At 41.7% G+C, this 23,835-nt stretch overlaps 1 protein-coding gene across 1 annotated transcript in view; it reads left to right on the forward strand.

Annotated features, from left to right (window-relative positions):
• The window catches only part of LOC102942567 (solute carrier family 4 member 1 adaptor protein), a 23,765-nt gene extending 6,649 nt beyond the window's left edge, over window positions 1-17,116 (forward strand). The window contains exons 5-14 of the mRNA XM_037895556.2: window positions 14-153; window positions 442-602; window positions 1,806-1,875; window positions 6,603-6,792; window positions 7,235-7,346; window positions 7,772-7,994; window positions 8,889-8,978; window positions 10,249-10,319; window positions 13,236-13,308; window positions 14,512-17,116. Coding sequence (XP_037751484.1) covers window positions 14-153; window positions 442-602; window positions 1,806-1,875; window positions 6,603-6,792; window positions 7,235-7,346; window positions 7,772-7,994; window positions 8,889-8,978; window positions 10,249-10,319; window positions 13,236-13,308; window positions 14,512-14,561 — 1,180 coding nt within the window. The 3' untranslated portion in view covers window positions 14,562-17,116. The remainder of the gene's footprint in view (window positions 1-13; window positions 154-441; window positions 603-1,805; window positions 1,876-6,602; window positions 6,793-7,234; window positions 7,347-7,771; window positions 7,995-8,888; window positions 8,979-10,248; window positions 10,320-13,235; window positions 13,309-14,511) is intronic.
• The last annotated feature ends 6,719 nt before the right edge of the window (window positions 17,117-23,835 follow it).

Genomic DNA, 23,835 nt, shown 5'->3' on the forward strand with positions numbered 1-23,835 from the left:
CTGAATTGAATAGGTTGCCTGTGGATGATGCATCAGGGAAGCAGCTGGTGGCAGAGGCTATCCATTCAGGAAAGAAAAAGGAAGCAATGATACAGTGCGCGCTGGAAGCTTGCCGAATACTGGATGCTAGAGGTGTGCTGCGGCAAGAGGCAGGTCGGTAACTGGTCACGTTCTTTGGTAGCTATTTAGAAGATGCTCTCTGAGGGGCGGCGTCTAGTTGCCGAGAAAGCTTGAGCCTGCTGCATATGCCTAGAGTTGATTTAAACAATCTTGCATTCTCCAATGTGTGTTACATATCTCGTCAATTATGTGGTACTAACTAGACTAGGTAGGCTTAAATCAATGATGTAGATGACTAGCTTCAAACTGTTCTCTTTTTCAAGAGCTTTTAACTTTTTTGCTTCTTGCCTTTTCCCTCCCCCCCCCTCCCCCCCCCCTCAGTATCCCGGAAAAGGAAAGCAAAGAACTGGGAAGAGGAGGATTTTTATGACAGTGATGATGACACCTTCCTTGACCGAACTGGGGTTGTTGAAAAGAAACGACTGAACAGAATGAAAAAAGCTGGGAAAATAGAAGAGAAGCCGGAGACTTTTGATTCACTGGTAAGAAGAACATCAGGTTATTAGCCAGACAGGGCATTGTTAGCTTCAGTCTTGCATACACTGTTGCTGGAAAGAAAGATCAAAGGGATTTTAAATTGCTCTGTGTTAGACAGTGCTTTGATACCATCTCAGGCCTGTAATTACCAATTGATCAGCCTGGAGTGGAGTCAGTAGGGCTCCGTGTCCATAGAGCAAGAGACTTGGAGGGTTGAAGATTGATGTTGGCGTATGCATGGAACCTTTTGACTCCAGCACAAGATGGAAGTGCCAGAAAGCTGCTGCTACCAGCACTTCAGTAGCATGTGGGCACTTATCTGGTGGTCCCAGTCTAACTGAGTGAACACAGAAACTGCCACCACTTTTGGTACAACTTAACTTCTACTAGCAGCCTCAGCAGAAAGGAGGAGGACTGATTGTGCATGGAGAACAAGCTTTCTCATCATAGAACAGCGCCTGCTTAAGGTTGAGGCGTGTAGGGAAGGCAATACTGCGGAAGTTTGCTCTGCTGCTGTCTCTGCTGTGCCTGCTCTGTGGATAGAGTACTTCAGTCCCCGGGCCAGTCAGTCATCTGGCATGAGCCCTAAATTCTCACACACAAACTAGGGGAGGCAAGAGGAATTTGCAACTTCATTGATCAGAGCTGTGAAAATAATAATAAACTCAGCTTAATGAGTTACCAGAAAGTAGTGCACACTCTATTCTAGGGAAATGTAGTCTATTGTGCTTGCCTGTGCAGTTTTTCTTCTGCTTGACAGGACAGGGCAGAGAGGTGGGTGAATTGAGTATCAGAACAAAGACACAAACAGTTTCAGGCCATCACAAAATAATTTCCAAGTGTCGAAAGTGCACGTGGTACCTCCCAAAACAAGATGATCTGGTCCCTGCTTCAAAGACCATACAAATTGGATTGAACCTGGCTTGACAAGTTAGGGTCATACTCAGACAAGGAGGGTGAGAAGGAAGGACAAGGGTGATGACAATATTACATGGTTACCCAGGGATGTGCACGTCTTGATGCTTCAGGAGGAAAATGAGATGAGAAATGGTTTAGGAGCAGAGTCAGTCCTTTGAGCCAGTAAACCTCCTGGCCAAAGATCAGCAGTGTAAAGACAGGATAATGTGTAGAATATTGGTTTTCAGAATAACTTATTTTAAAAACATCTTTAAAATAAAAATGTTTTTTAATTGTGTGGCTCTTCGTAGGTTGCAAAGTTAAATGCAGCTGAAAAAGAACTTTCTGAGATAACAGAGAAGCTGAAGGTTTCAGGGAAAGGTAAGGCACCAAGTATCCCTGATTGAAGAGCTTTAGGGAGCGCTGTGGAGGAGAGGGCAGAGTCTGTATATATGTCTTACATATAGTTGCTAAATGAAAATGGAGGAGTGGAGTCTAGAAGCAGGCATACTTACAGGTCATTTTGCTCACTGTTGTTTCACACCAGTCCCAAAGAGAGTACCTAATCCAGTACACAGGATCAGACAGTAGATAATATAGGTGTAGTTACTCATTAATAACAAATGCAGGGTATCTTAACAGTACATAACATCTCAGGTAAGGGGAGGATGGTGTACTAACTAGATGAGTTTAACAAGGTAAACTAGTGCTCATCAGTGTTAAACATGTTTGTGAAACCAACCCTATTTGAAGAGAATTCTTCCACAACCTCCAAATCCTTTTGCAGGAAACAAAAGACCAAAGGCTTCTCCAATTGCAGATGGTCTCTATTCAGGTCATCTTTGTCACTGCAGATGTAAAAGTTTAAAGCAAAGAAAAACTGAAAAGTGCACAGTGAAAGTACTTGAAGTTTAGGACCCTGTGTCCGTCTGGTGAATTTGCAACTTGTTGCCACGTGAGGTCAGAGTTTGGGTTCCAGCCTTGCTCTTCTGGGGTGGGTGGGGAGCCTCTTCTGGGCTGGGTCTGTGTAGTGTAGGGGAAAGCTACTGTCAGGTGAGATGGTCATATTCCACAACTCGAGTCAGGCCTAACCTTCCTTGAAGAGAACTATAAGGCAAAGCTTTTGAGACTCTGTGAGGAATAGGTTAGGGGATCCTAGAGAACTTTAACCAATCCCCTCATCCCCTGCAAACATATTTGGAAACAAAAGGTTCTGTCTTCAGGGTTCCTTGTGGAATGACCTCTGAATATAGGTGTATGTAAACACATTAAATTTGTCTGCCAATAATGTGCTCTTGCATTTCATAGAGGTAGTTAAAAGGATGCTGTCACTCAAAAATCCTACTTCCATCTGCAAATTTTATACCTCCTTTTGTTTTAGTAACTGCTATGGTTACTAGAATGAAAGATCAGAGGGGAAAGCATATTTTTGTCTTTTTTTCGGATTTACTTTGTGCATTTGACGGCACTTATTGAGTAGTCTGTTACGCTGCTTTCTAATGGTTAGTTGCTTCACTCTCATGAGATGTAGTTGGGAGGGAGAAAATTATACTCTTCCACAGGCTCTGCAAGCAAGTATTTATTGCTAGCAACAACTGAAGGTGAAGAGGCAGCAGGCAGGTGCATTCCCAAGGACATTTTGTGGCATTGCTCTTGGACCCACTCAAAAGACCCTGATAATGCAGCAAGGAAATGCAAACTCTCCTCCCCTCTTTTATCAAAAGGGAATTTAAAAAAAATATATCTCTAGTGAACAGCCTTTAAATTGTAAGCTGAATTTAAAAAAAATTCAAATTGACTCTCTCTTTAAACAAAACAAATATTGGGCACATAAAAAGTCCACTAGAAAAAGTTGAGAGAAAATGTACTTGTAGGCTATGTGTAATGTGGCCAGGTGTTATCTGGGGGAAATGTACTTAGGTGTTTGTTTATACATTTTCTACCAGAAATAGTTTGCATAAACAAAGGATGGGTCTTCCTTGTGTGAGTAAGATTTCTCTGAGAATTGTAGAGTCTTCCAGGTGGTAATATATTTCAACTTATGGTAGCTATACTTTTATGTCTGCATGATCCGCTATTTCATTTTGGTAAGCCAACCCAATACCAGTGCCAGTTTGGATCAACAATTTTGTTTCTGGTCATTTGTCCAGGACCATTGCTTGGAAAATCTATCTGAAAGCATTTAGTACTGTTAATTCCAGCGTGTCATGACTCACTGAGGTGGACATGAATCCTTTATAGCCCTGGAACACTGGGAATGCCAGCATTTATTGCTAGACCTGTCAGACTGCGAGGTATCAGACCTTACTTTGAAACAGTACTGGGGCTACTTTGGTACCTCAGTTTAACAATGCTTTCCTGACATTGGGCCAGGATAGACTATAACTAGTCTTAGATCACTGGCCAGTCTATTTTAATCCTTGTGTTGGCTGCGTGTCTTTTTTCTTTGCAATTTAAATTGGTAGCTCACATTAACCATAGGTGCTGGCCTACAGCTTCTGAGAGCACTTACACTAATGATAGGTGATTTTTATCATTGTATTGGTAGTCTGTCAATACTATTACAGCGCACAAGGTTGTGAAACCTTATCAAGGTTTGGCTTTCTCTAAGTCATTACATGTCTGGCCTCTAAGGGCAGCACTCCAGAAAGATGGACGAGTGAGTGACAGGCTGAATTACTGTGCCTCTTACCCAGCACTTGTAGAAATTAAGTGGTTGTCAGAGCGACATCAATAGAGGTTTACAAATTGCTTCCTAAACTCATTTTGAATTACCTACTGATGGGGAAGCTTGATAACTCTCTCTCATACTTCAGTGCAGCTGAATGAAAATCAAATACACAGAGATTTTCACTTTTATTTTTTGTTAGCGATGATGATGTTCTTCACGGACAAGCTGATAGTGAAGTAAATGGCCTTAGAGCTTTTGTCCATATAACATAAAATACAATATCCATGATTAATCCTGCTCCTAGTGATGACTAATTTTCATCTCCCCAGCAATTTTCTGTGCGATTGCAGATATCACCTCCTAAGAGAGACTGTGAACTGCATTCCATAGCCTGAGCTTGGGAAATCTGGTCCCTCAAGCAGCAGGGGGGTAGAGATTCCCTTTGTGATGCTGAGGTAATAGATCCTGCTGTGCATTTGCTCATCAGAGGACAGACTGGTTTGTCCAAAGCTGTATTTACCTGGGACACGGCTGTCCTCTGTAGCTGCCACCCAATGCTGAAACTTCCACATCCACTTACACGTTGCGGAGTCTCTATTTTGAAATGGTGGCAGCACTTTAGGCAGAAACAACTAATCCTTTCTGCATTGGGGCAGGGTTGTAGGTATCAATTTTCTGGGCTGGTCCATTGTGCCCAACTTCAGGCCCAATCCTGTGAGGTGCTGAGCACCTAATTCCCATTGACTTCTTCAAGGTTTTTTCCCAGGTCAGGATCTTTTTGAGTCTAGAGCATGCATGTCTATTCACTGGCTTACTTCAAAGTTCAGATACTTAATCTGGTGGTATGCTAAACATCTCTCTAAGAATGCATCATATAGTGCAGAATGTGTGTAAGTTTAGTAGTTAAAGTGCTCTGTGTGTGTGTATATACACACCTTTAATTCAAGGTTATTTTGTAGGCATCCTTATGCACATAAGGGCGAATGTTGATATACAGTATCTCTATATTTTAAAAGGTTCAAACAGTCAGTTCGTGGGTAGCTTTTGTCCTGATTCACACTCAGTGTAAAGTTATTAATTATATATGAGAGAAATAGACTTAATGAGAGCTACTTTGGCTGGACTACTTACAATACGTTTTTATTAACGTTGATATATCATCTTCCTAAGGGACATTAGGGCACATAGCATGCCAAGTAATAATAATTCCTTGCGTCCTATTAACTAAGTGATCTTTGAGTAATTACTGTTACACGCTGCTACAGCTTGTGTGTGTGTGTGTGAAACTTGAAACTATATTTTGTTCTATATCAGAAATACCCAGTTTATGAACTGAGGCCTTTTAAAAATGTTTGCATAACTAGAAGAAATGCTTAATAGTTCCTTACAATCACTTTAAAAAATATACTCATCACAAAAAATTTAAACAAAGTCAAAAAAAAAAATCATCTTTAATTACATTCAACCAATTCTGATTTATAATTAAGGCTGAGTTAATTAGGGCCGAAAGTTAAAATACTTTGGCCTGGCTTATAATTAGGGCAGATATTTAAAAATTTGCAAATTACATAATTGCGTACAGACACACACGTACATATCTACATGCACACATAATCATACAGTTACAAAGATTTAAGTTTGCCTGAATTTTAGCATAGCGTATAATAGTAAAAATAAGGCAGAAGTTCTTACCGAACAACAAGGGCTCAGAAATTCTGACAACACAGAATTAGTTCTCTTCATTGTCTGCCTCTGACATAACTCAGAGGTTGCAAATTCGGTAGCATTGTCAAAATCCAAGAAAAGAACTTTTCTGATCCTTGTTAAGTCATGGATTAGCAAGAAAAACCTGAGGCTCTAAAGCCTCATGAACCAAAATTTGAGATGCAAAAGAAACAACTTTGTTATTACATATATGGGAGGAATCAGCAATGTCTGCAAAGAGATGGACTCTCACCTTTGGGAGGAAAAACCCCATATCTTTTATTTTCCCAAATATAAATCAGCCTTCCCAACTGTTACTTTGGCAATGTTTTCTAACAGTATGTCAGGCTGTCTGAACAGGAGTCACAGATGAAGTATTTTTTATGTAAGATAGGAAATACTTACAGACTTCAAGGGGGTGATTACTTGAGTTAACAGTCACAAATTCAGAAATGGGTTTACACAGACTAAAATGAATTGAATCAAATTCATCCTTTAGAGAACTCCATTGAATTCTTCCCCAGGGACAAATTTGGCCCATCATTTAGCTGAATGGTGAGAGTTTTGCACAGAGGGTGGTGTATTAGCTAGTTATCTGTCTTGGGTACTTATATTGCCCCATGACACACTTTGCAATCTTTAAAGGTTAAATTTGGTGGGTATGAGACTCATCTTTTTTTCTATTCTTCCCCCCCTACCGCCACCTTGTATATTTTGCAATCCTCTTGCCCAGCCCAATCCCAGCCGGCTTCTCAGGATTCCTTGGATGAGTTCATGACTGAAATAAAATCAGGCTGCTCCTTAGACAGCGTAATGAGGAAGAAGCTTCACTTGCGGTCCTTTGAATTGAAGCAAGAACAGCAGAGACTGAAAGGGTTAATAAAGATTGTTAAACCTGCAGAGCTGCCGGAGTTGAAGCCACAGTGAGTCTACATCAATAATCATTGTATATTGTCCATATGAAATTGTGCTATCCTGGCAAGTGAAATGCTGCCAAAATGTAGAAAGAGCAAAATATACAATGGGTACCACCTCCTGTGGTACATCTGAGATGTCACTTTGGCATGTCAGTGTGCCACTGACCCATAGCCATGTCAAAGGCATGCTGCAGAGAGATGCAGCAACAGTGGAGTTAAAGCAGTAAGATCAACACCTGCTGTGTGTGTGCACATGCGCGCACACAGTGGTGTTTCTTAATAACATGTCTTGCAGAAGCATCACACAGCACAGGTTTGAGTTCTTGTTTCATAGCATCACCTTTGTTCCGCAAATGTTTCTGTTCTTAAATAGAAGAGATTGATGCTTAGGTATTTACTGTAGACTGTGCATTTGCTAATCACTTTTCTTTGTATCTAATTTTGTTAGGACTGGGAGTCTTGGTGTGGAAATGGAGAACAAGCCTAAAAAGCTAACACTGCCTCTCTTTGGTGCAATGAAAGGGGGAAGAAAATTCAAACTGAAAACTGGAAACCTAGGGGTAAGTTGGATGAAGAGGCCAGTTTTCAGGTATTCGTTGCTTTCGTTTCCTTAGGTCGTTGACTTTCCCTTCACTTTCTTTTCTATTCTTGTTGGCCTTTTAGTTAAATTCAGATGCATTATTGGTTTAATTCTCAATATGACTATCCAAAAACTATGACCTGCTCTTCTGGGGACAATGACTGTATCTCTTTTTTCCTTCTTCTTTTTCACCTGCACTGATACCTTTCCTTAGGACAAAATAGCTCGTCATCCATTTGGCACTTCTTTCCTAGTTCTTCCTATGTGTGGAACACACATGCTTTGTCCTGTCTTGTCTGTCTGTGGCCATTCTGTATCAACCTGTCTATATATCTCAGGGTTTTTTATAGCACTCGTCATCAGATTACCTAAACACTGCTACATCAGTTTGCTTTTACGCCACAGAAGTTGCCTCTCAGACGTCCAGTTATCCCTGAAAGCTTGTTAAAGATGAAAGATGATGGGCCTGAAGTGGAGGAAGAAGAGGAGGATGAAGATAAGGAGCAGGAAATCAAAGCAACAAATATCAGGACACAAAAAGCAGAGATGAAAATGGCAGGAGAAGAAGCAGAACAAGAGATTAGTCTTCCTGCCAGTTCTCCTAGCAAGAATGTGGAACCCACCCATGGTAAACAGTGACCGCTTTTTCCCTTTTCCCTGCATTAGGTTATGTGAGTATAAACTACTGGATTTTTCAGAGTTGCAAACCTCCAGAGCTTTGGGCTTCACAGATGTTCATGTGACACTTTGCAGATTTCCTTTTCACAGCTTTGTGCCTATGAGTTCAGCATTCAGGGCACAAACAGATCCAGGAACCAAAGAGTTTCACCTGGTTTTGTATTAAAGCTCTGCACAACAGCAAATTTCCCATAGTTTTGGGATTAAAAAAAAAAAAAAAGACAAGAAAAGAAATCTTTCTGTATTGTGACGGGCCATATTGATAAACCAGTGTGTGCAGCACTTGAGTGTCTTACAGTAACAAACTAGTACATGGCATTGTTGTAAAGGAACATAATTAAAAAGAAAACAGATTTCAGAGTAAGAATACATTTGAAGGTTTATAAACTGAAGAGGTAAAATATTTTAAAAGTCATAATGGCAGGATCTTGACACTGTCTGTGTCTGTGACACTGTATATCCAAATTCAAACCCTTTTGCATTCACCAACTCTGTGCATGTGAAAACTCAGCCATAACATTGCAGTAAGTTATTTTGTTCCCTCATATCTGCAACTCTACCTCCTTGCTTTAATGTATGGTATCATGTGCGATATGGCCAAGTTGTTAGTTTAAACTGGCTCTGTGGGTTAATTAAACTCCCTTCCCAATGTTGCATTGAAATAGTCTTTCTATGTTTAAACCCTTTAGGTGTTTAGAGAGAATTGTCCCTTTATTTGAATGTCAGTGCTGAAATGAATGCAGTTAAGTTTACTCTAGTATATTGTGTTTCAGTGATACTAGTGCTCTACTTTTTAGGATGCCTGATAAGTGTATTCTGTTGACTTTTTGGCTGTTTTCCCCAGAGATTGGTTTTCAGTCTCGGCCCATCAGCAATCGGTTAAAGACACCAGATAATGAATATCAGGTGGACCTATCACAAGAGAAGTCTCCAGGTGAGCAATGCAATGTGAGGCTCAGCAATTGTGCAGGAGATTATGGACTTAAAAATGTATTCAAAGGAGCTATTATCTGTGCAAATTAGCAAAAGGAAACCGCATTGTCTAGTTTCTGAAGCAGGGAACTAGGAATCCAGGGGGTGTAAGGGCTATTTTCAACTCTGCCACAGTCTAAATATGTGACATCTGGGCAAGTCACTTCATCTCTGTATTTCAATTCTCCTCGCCCCTCCAAATCTGTAAGGCGCTTTGGGTTCCTTGGATGAAAGACACTATATAAATACATTATTTTAATGCAGTAGCGTGACAGCAGGATCTTGTGAGGAAGAACCAAGTATAAAAAATGATGCACCCTTTTTCTCCTCCTTGTCTTGTCTTGTCTTAAGAGTTGGTCAGAGGGGAAGTGCATGTGAAGATCTGTGCCAATACAAATCTCAAGTACCATATGGCAGTAGCATGCACTCTGAGCTGACCAAATGTTACCGTGCATTTTACAAAAGTCCATCTGATCCTCAAGATCAAAGCCTGACTTGGCATGCAAAACATTTGGAAGAGATCTGTATGAATTCGTTTACTCTGCTCTCCCACCTGACAGTCTATGGCAGCCTAAGATTCCTCAGGGAGACTGTCCTCTTCTCTTATAGGGGTGAATTTTGATGTCTGATGAGATTGAGATCTTGAGTCACTTAGGTTAAATGGCAGGAGAGTCAAGGCTATTCATCTTACATGCTCCCTCACTATTCTCTTCCACTAACTGATATTCCTGTATCCAGAGAAGTGGCATTTTCGTATGTTGGTTCCATGTGTTTCCTAAAGTAGCTTTCGGTCTTCATGGCCCAGAGTACAGACCCTTGATGGCCGAAGTCCAGGGCACTTCCATGCTCCAGCTTCAGTATTATATCCTCTTGTAATCTGCAGGGAGAAGATTGCTTGACTATTAAAATTTATCATTATAGTAACTGCACATAGAAAAGACCTATTAGATCCTAACCCCTTTCAGGTCGATATATGGAGTGCCAGATAGAGGATCGAATACGTTACATTTAAGTGACAACTGTAGTTTGTTTAATCTCAATAAATTTATAACAGTAGGATCCTGTTCAACAGATAAAAGAACTGAATTTTGGTTCAACAAGGTTAATGTACCATTTCCTTTGACAAGTCTGTTTTTAAGTGGGCCTTTTGTAAACTTATTTCTGATAGAGCTGCTGGTTTGTGATGTAGGAGCAATACCGTGTGCTATAAAACAGATCTTGTTTCTTCCCAGCGTCTGAGAGCGCGTGCAGGACATTTGAAGAGAGCCCCAAGAAAAAGACGAAAGTTTATGGCCCAAGCAGGGTAAGTAATGGTACCTGAAGCTCTCTCGCTCATAGGAAGACAGTCCCTGCCCCAAGAAGTCAACAGTCTAATTTAAAAGATTCCCTCTGAGCGAAACGGGCTGGTGACGTGGTTGGAGTACAGCTTTGTGACAGTGATGTCTCTTCCATGGTGTGTGAGACTAGTCTTCTAATACACTACTGCTGCAGCAGGCATAGAGAGCTATTACAAGTCACCAAGGAGTGTGCCTGCTGAGAAGCTATGATCTAGCATTTCAGGATTGACAAAGCTCCGTAAAAACTACAGTCAAAATAAACCAGTCCATTCATCAAAGCTTCCTTTCCAACTGTATTGCTAACGCTTTGTGCTGTGTCACAGTGATGTGATCTCTCATTTGCTTGTATGTGCTCCAACTTGCCATAAAAATTGGCATGCTCCAAGGCCCAGTCCTGTGTCTGCAGAGCTTTCTTGTGGATTAGCGTGGGATGTTGCACACACTGGCTTACGCAGCAAAGGTCTTAGTCTGGAAAACTGATACTGTTGGACAAAAACCTGGGGGCCACCTCTGTAGTCCACGTGTCTTGCCTTTAATATAACTTCATCCTTTTGGGAGTTGTGGAAAGGGACCATTGTTAGTGCTGTGGAATTTATTGTAACTGGGAGCCAAGGTGTAAGTGGCCTTCAGTGCATTCACAAGGAGGACAGAGTTGTTTCTAGGATAAAAATCTGTAAAGGATATGAACCCTCCATGTTTTGGGGCATAAAGATAACCACTTCTGCTGGGGGTTAGAAAGAACCTTTTCCTGGGGGCATATTACTGCATAATTTAGCATCATGGGGGCTTGTACCTTTCTCTAAACCATCTGGTACTGACCATTGTTGGAGACTGGGTACTGGACTAGATGGTCTACAAGTTTATCCAGTGTGGCAATTTCTACGCAGCACATTCTGGTTGTAGGTTTTGTAATTGATAGAATGCTATGCAAATACACTGCATCATGTAGCAAAGAGATGTACTGCCCATCAGCCACTAGCAGGATCCGCTAATCCAAAATAATACTTCCATTGGTGTTAATTGATTCCATTGTTAGCAATCCCAGCAAAGAGGCCAAGGACTGAATGGGAACATCCTTCAGAGGAGGTCCCTCCGTAGCTAGGTTGAAGCATATTAGTGAGGGAAGTGTCAATACATTTGCACTGCTACAATCCGTGCTGTACCCCTTCTGTGGATAACTAGAAGGTATCAGTCTCCAGGGCTTTCAGACCCAGCACCTCTAACCAGCACTAATTCACTCCAAGCATTCTAATGTTATAGTATTCTCATAATATTAAATACCTTAGGTTATCTTCACATTCTCATTACAAATCACTTTTTTTGCACATGCGATCTTCTGCACACACTCTCCTTTTGCTTGATATTTTCCATAGTGGGTTTCAGCCCAAAGGTAGCATTTTTTTTTTAAAAAGTTTGAGGAAAAAATCTTTTTATGCACTTCTGAGTCATGCAAAACTGGAAAAAGTCTTTCTCCTTCTGAAAAGATTTTGACTTTTTTGTGCACAAGAATAAAAATAGCTGAATTTTACATGCTGACACTTTCCAGGAGGCTAGATCTTCCAGAGGTCTCTAATCCAGGTTAATTTTAGAAAATTAAACAGATTTGACGGACTGAAACATTGCTTTGATCATGCTGATAGATCTGTATTAAGGTTTTATGTAATAATCAGTACATAAATTCAATGCTTAGTAAATATAGACTCATAGACTTGAAGGGACCATCATGATCATCTAGTCTGACCTCCTGCACACTGCAGGCCCTCACCCACCACTCCTCTAATAGACCCCTAACCTCTGGCTGAGTTATTGAAGCAATGTATGCTCTGTGTAGATTTAAAGACTTAAATATAGGTGGGTTGGGTTTTTTTGTTTGTTTGTTTTTCAGTGTTTCACTATGGAGTTGTTAGATTTTGACTACATAATTGTGGAAGTAAAAGATGAAAGCAGTTAAAAGATTACTGCTTCGGCCCTAAATTTTCAACCTGACTTTAACTTGCTATCTCCATATTTAGGCCTCGATGAAAATAGCCTGATTTTTGAGGAGCACTTAGCAGTCACAAATGCCACTGAAATTAATGGGAGCTGGAAGCATGTATCTCCTTGGAAAACGAGGCCACTCTTATTTTAACAGCTTAACTTCAGGCATTCAAGTTTGAAACTGTTGGCCTTAATATGATTTTTTTTTTTTTTTTTCCCAGTGTGACTTGTGCTCCTAAATCACTTAAATACTCTTAAGTCTCACCTTCCCCTTTTTCCTTTAAACAGGGACATTCACTGTAAAATTGACATCAATGTAACATTAAGCTTACAAATTTAAACCCTCGAGAGTCAGCAAATACAAAAATTAACATTTTCATTGTAACCTCGATTTGCATACACCCCGGACACAATCCTGTGTTTTGTATTATCTGTAATGCTGTCAAGAGCAACAAACAGTTCTGCCCTCGTTAGTACACTCAATTCCTACTGACTTCATTGGGAATTTCATGGCTATATCGGAGGGTGGAGTTGTCCTTCAATCTATACTCTGAGGCCTGGTCTATGCTGGGCGGGTGGGGATTGATCTAAATTATGCAACTTCAGCTACATGAATAACATATCTGAAGTCGATTTACTGAGATCTACTTATCGCGATGTCTTCACTGTGGTCAGTTGACAGCTGACGCTGCCCGTCGATGCCGAGGGTAATGTAGACACGCCCTGACAGACCGGCTCTGTTACCAGCCCACTGCACTCCTGTTGTGTTTCCTCATTGACCCTTCAAAGTAGGGAAACTGCTTCCACCTCTCGGTAGCTTTTTTTTTTTTTTCCAGCTTAAAACTGACTATTTGAAACACTTGGGAACTTTATGCTAGGAATGCTGTATCTTTTATTTTTTGCAGCTCCAGCAAGCGCTTTCCTCCTCGCAGTACCCAGAAGATGACCCAGACTACTGTGTGTGGATGCCTCCTGCAGGTACCAAGCAATTTCCTCTAACTTCTTACTCCAATGAATCAGGAATCCATTTGCAAAATAGTCCTGAGGTCCCTGAAGTGTGGCCCCCCAAAAAAATCAACCAGTATGGATATTTCACACATACACCCATCCCAAATACCACATGTAACAACCATGTACTTTTCACGCTGCTACATGTGCTACTATTAGTTCCTGCAGTTCTATATCCGCTTCATTACGCCAAGTATGGTGGTGGTTTTATTATTTGAAAGGAAGATCAAAGCCTGTGAGGTTTTGAGCAGCCTCAACTTTCACTGAAGTCATTGGGACATTCCGCAACCTGTGGGATTGGTCCTCTAAAACTTTTGTGAAGACTTTTTGGCCAAAACTTTGAAACACAAATCTTCCTACAACTCGTATCACATGTTTTGGAGAGACAAGCCTTATTAACTTATTGTGGCAGAGATATGGAATGACTTTTAATAGGGGCACAAATCCAGTTTGTGTGGAGGGTGAAAGGTAAAGATTAACTTTTCTAATTAACCTTCAAATCGTTTTGATTTAACCTTCTGTGGTTATTTTTAATGATGCAATGAATTTTCAATTATACTTTTTTAATGAGAGCATGGCTTATGCATATAGCTTTTCATATTAAGTGCATAGATTAGATTTCATATGGTTTCATGGTAGTCTTTCTCAAAATTACAGATAATTAGGGGTTTAAAACATTGCCGGGCCTCACTGGGAGGGAGGAGACGGGGAAGGAACTTCACTGAGGAGAGCTCTATCCCAGAGCTCAGTGAACAGAAGGACTGCACTCCATTAGCACTAGTAAAAACTAGAGCAAAATTCCTGGCTCAGCTGACCAGAAGAGGGGCTGAACTGGGTGTGTCTAGCCAGCTTCCTTTTCTGAGGGAGCTCTCTTTTCCTGTCTCCAGCTGCTAATGGGCGGATTTGTCTCCTGTCTGAGCTGGCATAATGGGGACACTGGAGGAACCAAATAAACAGGAAAGATATTATGTAGTCTTGTAAAGGCATATAACTCCCAGCTGTCAGGAATTATGTATCAAAAGGAGACTAGTATTGTAGTATCCATTGTGTGGGTTGGTATACTTTTTTTTCTGCCTGTCGAATGTATGCTCTGTGCAGACAGTTTCATTCTTTGCTCTGAGTTGATCTTGGAAGAGAAAATATATATATATATTTTTGTCTCTTGTCAATCAGGTCAAAGCGGTGATGGCAAGACTCATCTGAATGAAAAATATGGCTATTAAGCTTCACAGGCCCCAGGCAGGGGCTCTGAGGTCTAAGGGACCGTGCTACTTTGGACAGCTTCCTGCACAGAGTTGAGTGAGGGGTAAAAGAGTTAGCTTCTCAGATGTTGTTGAAGACTGAATGGCATCAGCACCAATTCAGACAGTTATCTCAAGCATTGAATTTGTTCTTTGTTTTTAAAACACTTCTAAGGATTCCTGAGCCTTGCACATAAATTTTTCCACCTCTTCCTTCTGCAGTTGGCCTGGTCGTTGTATTCAGCATAGGAATGTTAGACTTGTAAGGACTTTGTTTATAAGCTTGATGAGGTGAGACCAAGCTGGTTTTATCCAATAAAAATGAGAACACTAGTGTTTTTGCCTCCAAATTATACTTAAAATGACATTTTATTTCAAAGAAAATATATTTTTAACCCCCTCCCCCCCCCCCCCCCAAATCCTTTTTAACTTTTGGAACTCAAGCATTTCTGCACTGAATAGTGCAAGAAAACCAGAGCATGAAATTGGCTGGAAACACTGAGAAAAATACAATAATTAGAGGCATGGAAAAACTCTCATATGAAGACAAGCAATCCAAATATTTTCCATTTGTCTTTCAAAAGAGACAAATTTGAGGGGACATGATGATAAAAGCCCCCAAAATAGTGAATGCTCTAGAAAAGGGAGATAGGAGTTTCTGTTCTCCTTGTGTTATAACACAAGAACATTGGGACATTTGATAAATTTGAAAAATGATACATTCAAAATTGATAAAAGATAATTCTCTCAGTGCATAATTAGACTGTGGAACTCATTGCCACAGAATGTTGTTGGAGCCAAGAACTTAGTGAGGACTAAAGAGGGATTTGACCATTCTATGGATAACAAGAATATCCAGAATTATAAAAATTCATGCTGAAAAAGAGTATTGGAAAGAATCTAATACCTCATTTATCTATAATATGAAACTTGCGGCTTAAAATAATTCCGAATGTTAAGAGATTAGGAAGAGACCTTGTTGGGAGCAGATTACCCTCCATCTGCCTACTGTGCAGTTTCTTGCACCTTCTTCTAAAGCAGTGGTGGGCAACCTGTGGCCCAGGAACCGGCGTCCGGGAACCTGGCAAACCACAGCCACCGGGAGCTGCGAGGGCCATGCCTGCGGATTGTCGTCAGCAAAATGTCTCGCGGCCCGCAATCGGATTACCCTGATGGGCCACATGCGGGCCACAGGTGCCCACCACTGTTCTAAAGCATTGATGCTGGCCACTGTCAAGAGACAAGATATTGGATTAAATTGACCATAGGTCTGAGGCAGTCCAACATTTCCTATGTAAAGTAGCTCTATAAAATGCTACGGTAGTGGTTGTATTATACATAAGGAAATTCTTCTTTTAAAAATATGAATTTTATCCTGACCGTGTCTCTTCACCTTCCTCTTTTCATCAGACGTGTTTCTAGGATGGTCATAATAGTTCAGGCTTTTCTATCTTTTCAGCATTGTGTGTTTGGGCAGATGCCTTTTGTATTCCCCTATTCAAGACCCGCTTGGTTGAGAGTATTTCTCCCTGGTAACCAAAGTCCACTCACATCAATGTCCTCTTACCAGTTCTTTCAAAATCCATAATTAAAGAGAAAATACCTGCAGATGGAGCTAGTGAAGCACAAACCATGCTGTGTCATAGGTCTCTTCCATCTATGAGCTGTATTATGTCCAATTCCTTTCCTCTGGACCTCTGAAGTGTTCCCTTCGTAATTAACTCTCCCCCCCCCCCCCCACCCCCCGCTCCCATAAAGCTGAAAATTCACCCACACTTACGCCCCTAGCTTTAAAATCAAACCCTGGTGTAGAAGAGTGATTTCACACCCGCCCATTCAGTCGCCCAGCTATTGAGACGGGTCTTTGTTTCTGCAGTAAGCTACAGCATCCACACACTTGTTCTCGCTGCTTGTGCCAACATGTGGCCAGGATACAGTGCTTTCTCCAGCATTCAAGGACCAATTGTCTAAAGCTGCCATTTCCCGTGCAGAGGACATGATTATTGTATTCTCTGCCACATGTTTACCTCATTATTGTAATTACTTTCCCTTGCTACAAACCTTCCTTTTATGTATTCACCTGATAAATACATTTTAATTTATAAGGCATACCCAAAGCCCTTTAAGCACTTAATATCTGGCCAGCTGCCTTCAAAATATTTTGGTTTGGAGCTCTGTGCGTGAAGCAGTTGGTTTGATAATTTGCATAACACATTCTGCTGTTTCACGTCAAACAATTATACATTTAATATAGTTATATAAATGCCATAGGTTTTTACAAGCTTTTACATTCTGATTTAAGTGCGACATTTAGCGTTAGATGCTCTCAGCATCATGATAGAAATTAAGTGCAATGAAATGTCAAAAGCTCTCTTTTTCTGATACCCCAGTGTGTGTGCCTATATGTATACACATGTGTATGTATACTTTCCAACATGAATATATTGCATTGTTTCTGGGTTCTGATGACCTGTTAAACCTAGGTTCGGTCTCATATTTTCACTAGACATACTCAATAAAAATGCAGCCTAATTGTAGTTCAGCGGACTAGTCTTTCACTTGGAGCCTGGCTTCAAATCTAGTCTTTGATCGCAAGTGAAAATAAGATTGTTCTCCCAAACTATCATACACTTTGACTCTCTCTGGCACACAACTGCTCACGAATGTCCTAGACTAGAATAGTGGAACTGCAGGTCACAACTGATCTGCACTGGCAGAACTGTATGGAGGGAGCCTGAGACTTCAGCAGTTGTGAAATTCCAGATCAGGAGAAATGTGCATAGTGCTTATCTGCACTAATCTGACTAGCCCCTCACTTTCATAGGTACCAGGTTCACACTCCTAGAGACAGGTGTAACCCTTAACGGTATAGGGGGTGTTATTGATATTATTGTATAAATATAATACAGATGGTTTCTGAAGAGAGAACATTGCTTGTGTGAGCTGTCTTTATTACATCTTTATGTAGAGGGAAGATAGTCTGGCCTTTACCCTGCAATATAGGGGTGGGTACCCTCTAGGCACTCTAATTGAAAATAGCTTCTCCTGATTTCCTTTGACTCTGCATCCTATGCTCCCTATCATCTCCAGTTTACACAGAGCACTGCTACTAGCTTCCTCTCCCTGATCTTCCCTATCACACCACCACTCCCTTGTCTTTAGATCAAGTTCAAGCTTCTCATCCTCCCCTCTGAGGCACAGCACAATTTTATCTTACCAGTATCTTTGTGTTCAGTTCCTCCTGCAGTTTAAACTCCTGAGGTTTCCTACAAACCACTCCTATACCCTTCTCCTACTTCCCCTTTGCATATTCTTTTCATATCACCCCTTTTCTTTTAGTATATCCTCCCCTTCACTCAAATTATCTTCGGAATGCACTTTCACAAAGCCTTTCATCAGTGATCCTTCAAAGATGCCCACCCTACTTTGTGATGGTGACCTATCAGCTGATCTATAGTGTCTGTCTGGTTTAGGGCCTGGTCCTGAAGCGAATTCTGTGTGGGAAGAGCTCTGCAGCTGCCTGGAGTCAGTTGCAGGACTGGAGTCTCAGTGCAAGCTCCTTATAGGAGGGGCCATGTCTGCCTTTGTGCAGAGCTGTGCAGGCTGCTCTATAAATAAAATTGTAGTAATGTGAAGTGAAACAATACAAGAAAGTATGGTGATCTACTAGCGAAATATTTCCCTTTTAGAACGGCCGTGCATCTGTTCTGTTTTGGAAGCAGCAGCATATTGTCCATGGGAATTTCCTCAGAAAGTAGTTGGCAGTGCTATAAGCCCATGATAGGAAGTGAGTGATGTTTCTCTGATGTCAGAACAAAACGGTACTATAAATCTGTAAGTCTTGTAACTTGCTTATCAACCTTTTTATCCCCTTACCATAAATAACCTTCTCAACAGTCTTTAAGAAACATCAACCAAGGCAGATTCATAACAGCAAGCCAATAACACCCTAGCAGCTCTTACAGGCTATTGTATGTAATTCTGCTGGGGTCTGTGTTGAAATGCTGATTTATTTTCCAGTGTTGAAAGCACAGCTGTAAGCCCCGCAGACCATTTTGTTCTTGCTTCTAAAGCAGCTCCCTTAGCTTCAGGTGTTTCTCACCACAAAGCGGATACAGCCGTTTTCTTTCTAAAAATTAGTGCACTGCCTGCAAACTCTGTTTTCTGGCTTCTGTTTTTGAGAAGCAGTCACACAAGGAAATGTACTGTGATGTGTTGATAGTTGATAAGCTGCAGTATCTCTTCTGTCTCTCTAATCATTCAGATAAGTGGTAAGTGTGAGCAAGTGGCTTAAGCTCAGGCTTGGGTATTAGTAACTCCTATATTCTGAACTTGACTCCTATTCGCTCTCTGACTTCAGGCACGGGAGTCAAGATCAGAATGCAGGCATTTTGAATGCCTAGTTAATGGGAGTTTTGCCACTGATGTCCAGGGGTCAAAGTTCCATCTGTTAAGTCTCTCAACATCTCTGCAAGAAGTTACTTATCTCCATTTTAATCACTGCACCTCTAATTCCCCATCTGTTGTAAAAGGGAGATAATTAACTTATCTCAGAGACGTTAAGAAACTAAGGCTATGTCTACGCTACAGTTTGTGTCGGAATAACTTCTGTCACTCTGGAGGGGTGAATAAATCACACGTGCGCGCACACACACACACACACCCACCCACCCACCCCCGAGTGACATAAGATACATGGACATAAGTACCGGTGTGCACAGCACTATGTTGGCAGGAGAGCTTCTCTGCTGACAGAGCTGCTTCTGCTAGCAGGGGCTGGAGTAGTTAAGCCAATGGGAGAAGCTTTCTCCCATCAGCTTAGAGCAGCTTCAGTAGAGAACGTACAATGGTGCAGCTGCATTGGTGTAGCTGCACTGCTGTAAACTCTCTAGTGTACCCATGTCCTTATCGGGTGAAATCTTGACCCCTATGACATCCATGACAAAACTCCCCTTAACTTCAGTGGGGCCACGATTTCATCTTATGCTTGGAAAGTGCTTTAGCATCCTCTGCTGAAAGGTGTTATGTAAAATGTATTATTAGAGCAGCAGAGGAGGGTAAGTATGGTTGAAGGGCAAATGGATCTCCGTTGCTTAGAAGGAGGAGGAGTGTGAACAGCAGCTGATGCTACTGTCAGAAACCAGTACTGAGGATTGGGATGAGATCATAAAAAGGAAGCCGTATGAGGACCACTGTGGTAGCTGGAGAGCATGGAGATGCTGGGAAGGATAGAGCAAGAAAAAAGAGAAACCTGAATGCATTATTATTATTTAGGGGTCTGAAGTCAAAGGATGAGTAGGAGGCCTAGCACCTTGTGGTCACACCTAAAATCTGCATATATTGTTAGAAGTGATATGAACACCCATGAAAACAGGGAACTAATCCAATGAGAGCTAAAGCATTTACTTAGACGAATGCAAGTTGAGCCACTTAAGGGAAGACATATGCAGGCTAGCAAAGGGGGAGCAGATGGGTGAAAAGCAGAACTTGGAAAGCAGTGACGGGCCGGTCGTGGACAGCAAATGGGTTGGGTGACACATTCTAAGGTTCAACTCAGACCAGTGAGAGACCATATCACCGCCTGCCCTGTAACCCTGGTGCCTTAAATGCTCTGCTCCTGTGGCTCATAGTCCGGAAACAGCAAGAAGGCAAGCATACGGTTCCCTGAATGTCCGTGTGCTGCACAGCCCTGGTTCAGCACTCGGACCCCAGCAGCCTGCCTATAATGCAACTGCCCCACCCTCGTCTCCCCCAGCCTTGGTTACTACTTGCAGGGTGATCCCGATGCATCCCCAGTCCCTAATTTCCCCAAAACCATCTGCCCTGAAACATCCAGCCCTCTCCTGGAAGATTTGGAGGAGTAATAAGGTCCATTGCTCCTTAAAGAGACAAAAGCACAGCAGCTTGTTGCTTTAACTGGAGTTAACAATCCCTTCAATTTAAACACAGCACTGGGTTGGTTTGGATTAAAAGTAAAACAAGTTTATTAACAAAAAGAGAGGTTTTAAGTGAGTTTCAGCACAAGAGGAAAATACGAAATGGTTACAAGCAAAAGTAAAATATGCTTTCTAGTGTCTTAGCCCTGGTCTACACTAGGACTTTAGGTCGAATTTAGCGGCGTTAAATCGATGTAAACCTGCACCCATCCACACGATGAAGCCCTTTTTTTCGACTTAAAGGGCTCTTAAAATCGATTTCCTTACTCCACACCTGACAAGTGGATTAGCGCTTAAATCGGCCTTGCTGGGTCGAATTTGGGGTACTGTGGACACAATTCGATGGTATTGGCCTCTGGGAGCTATCCCAGAGTGCTCTATTGTGACCGCTCTGGACAGCACTCTCAATTCAGATGCACTGGCCAGGTAGACAGGAAAAGAACCGCAAACTTTTGAATCTCATTTCCAGAGACTGCGGGAACTGTGGGATAGCTACCCACAGTGCAACACTCCGGAAGTCGACGCTTGCCTCGGTACTGTGGAAGCACTCCACCGAGTTAATGCACTTAGAGCATTTTCTGTGGGGGGGACACACACCTGAATATATAAAACCGATTTCTAAAAAACCGACTTCTATAAATTCGACCTAATTTCGTAGTGTAGACATACCCTAAGACTTAATCAGCTGCAGCCTTGGTTCAAGGCAGATTTCTTCCCAACCTTTCTTCTTTGCAGCCATGTCTGACTTTCTCTGAGTCAAGACCTTCCACAGAAGTAGAAAGTGCTGGTTCTCTTTGTCATCTTAGGTGAGAGATCTTTGCAGGTTTCTCACCTATATTCAGTTCCCAGAGGCTTCAGTCCCCCTGGCTGAAGGACCCATCTTTCTCAGTTTGCAAGAGTTGTGGTCCCTTGTGTCTGTCCAGTGATGGATGCCAAGATGACTGCTTCTCTCTCTTTATATCTTCCCAAACTCAGTCTTTCGTCGCCAGACTCAAGCTGACTTCATGCTGTTCTTCCCTTCCTGTGGACTGCCCATCCATCCCCTGTTGATTTGTATGTAGATAGGGTTTCCATTGTTTTTGGTCACACCTAGCTTAATTTCATTGGAGATAGGTGAATAGCCTCCTTCCCTCCTGTCTGGGAGGAAACCTGTTTATCCCTTTGGTCATAGACTTTGAAGCATAATGTCAGTGAGTATTCATAGTTCCTGATACAGTGTTAAGATGTGCATTTTACAATGATATTAATCACCAGTGTGTCATTAGCTCTCACATAAGATCTTACCTGATACACTTTTATAATAGAGTACTATTATATAAATCAGCTGATTCAATTAATTATCATTTGGTTTACTCTCTTTATAGTGCAGTAAACCATTGAAATGTAGTCTCAGATAACGATCCTTTTCTCCATCTGGGAAGAGACGCCATGTGGTTGGGTGAAGACTTCCTTCCCGGCTGGTGACAGTTGAGTCGTTCCCTCCTCCCCTTGTTAGCTTGATGTCTTTGTTTACTTTTTATGTAAGTGCACCTTCATTGTCTCTGCCTGAAAACCAGCTGCTCAGCCAAGCAGATACACATTCTAGGGCAGACTGGGCTTATGCATTGCTTGCCATACACATTTTAAGAACAGATTTCAGAGTAGCAGCCGTGTTAGTCTGTATCCGCAAAAAGAAAAGGAGTACTTGTGGCACCTTAGAAACTAACAAATTTATTTGAGCATAAGCTTTCGTGAGCTTATGAAGTGAGTGTAGCTCACGAAAGCTTATGCTCAAATAAATTTGTTAGTCTCTAAGGTGCGACAAGTACATTTTAAGAACATAATTCTAGCACACATCCATAACTATTTGAACACACCTCGTACACACATCACGCAAGGCATCAGTTATTGTCCAATGATCTGTTACATGCTACCTTTTGGGTATATACCAGTTTGTTAGGTATAGTGAGTATGTCCAACCTGACAAGAGTTGCTGACGCAGAGTAGTGAATCACAAATGGGCGTCTCTGTCACAATGGGGTTGCAGTATCAGTGTGCCAAAAACACCTGCCACAAGTATCCTGTCTAAAGGTAACAAGCACCATGGTAATGGAGTTCCCTGACAACAAATACAGAGGTTGACTTTTGGGGATCAGAAGTAAATTCTAGAGACTGCAGCTCTGATTGATACGTATGTTCATCTTTTAAAATGCAGTACAGCTGAACCCAAAGAAATCTCTCTAGCAGAGAAATGGATATTCAGCCCATTACCTGCACGTGGGAGAAATGCCTCCAGCATTATAACCACCACCAAAACCAACCATCACATGTATGAACTCCATCCACCTCGTGTTCTCTAATCTTCCATTCACAAGCTGGGGTCATGTGAACCAGCGTCAATCAGTGAACTGAGACAGTCCAAAATCAAGAATGATACCTTCCTCATTAAGAGATCAGAGTGACAAACTACAGATTTTCCAGTTTCTGTCCCAGCTCAGGAAAGAGCAGGAGGTTTCATTCCACTTGGGAACCTAGTACCAAATCCACCCAAACAAGAACAGACACAGCTTTATCTAATGTATTTTATGCCACCATGTTCTGATATCTTGTCATTGCCATTGGCCACATCTGTAGTGTTTGCAGAAGGTGACCACTATGTAATTAGGATTATAAACAGTTTTGCAATCTCATTTGAATAAAAAATTTCATGCTCTAGGGCATAAGCCAATCTCTGACTGATGGGGGTTAGGAAGAAACCTCTGGCAGCTCTACGCTTTAACCAGGAGTAGCCAACACGTTTTAATCATGACTTGCCTCGGTCTGTGTTAGGTGCTAAAATGTGCTTAACGTTGTGTTAGTGAACATGTTCTCCAAGACAATCCCTCTATAGACCAAGCCTGAGTAGACTAGAGAGGGTTTTAACTGTGAATGTTTGTTCAGTTTTTTTTATATCTGTAGGGTTTAAAGGAAAATAAGTGTCCGTGTGTTCAGAGCCATGAAGGGGTGTGTTTTAGATCAATCTAAACAAAGAATACAAAGGAATTGAGGGTCTGTGCAACACTGGAAAGAGGCAAACAGCACAGTCACTCATACACAGCAAGGCAGACTCTATAGACCAGGGTTCCTCAACCTGTGGATCGGGACCCAAAATTGGGTTGCCAGAACATTTTGAAGAGTCGCGTGGCAGCTCCTGTCTCACGGGGCTATCTGGGCTCACCTCCCTGCTGCAGGGCACTGCAACCTCTGGGGTCCCAGTGCCACTCAGGTTTGGCCCAGCCATCATGATGACAGGAGTCAGGGTAGGCCAAATTTGAGTGAGTGGCACTGCAACCCGAGGAGGC

The sequence above is a fragment of the Chelonia mydas genome, chromosome 3 (assembly GCF_015237465.2).
Source record: "Chelonia mydas isolate rCheMyd1 chromosome 3, rCheMyd1.pri.v2, whole genome shotgun sequence".
In the NCBI taxonomy this organism is placed as follows: Eukaryota; Metazoa; Chordata; order Testudines; family Cheloniidae; genus Chelonia; species Chelonia mydas.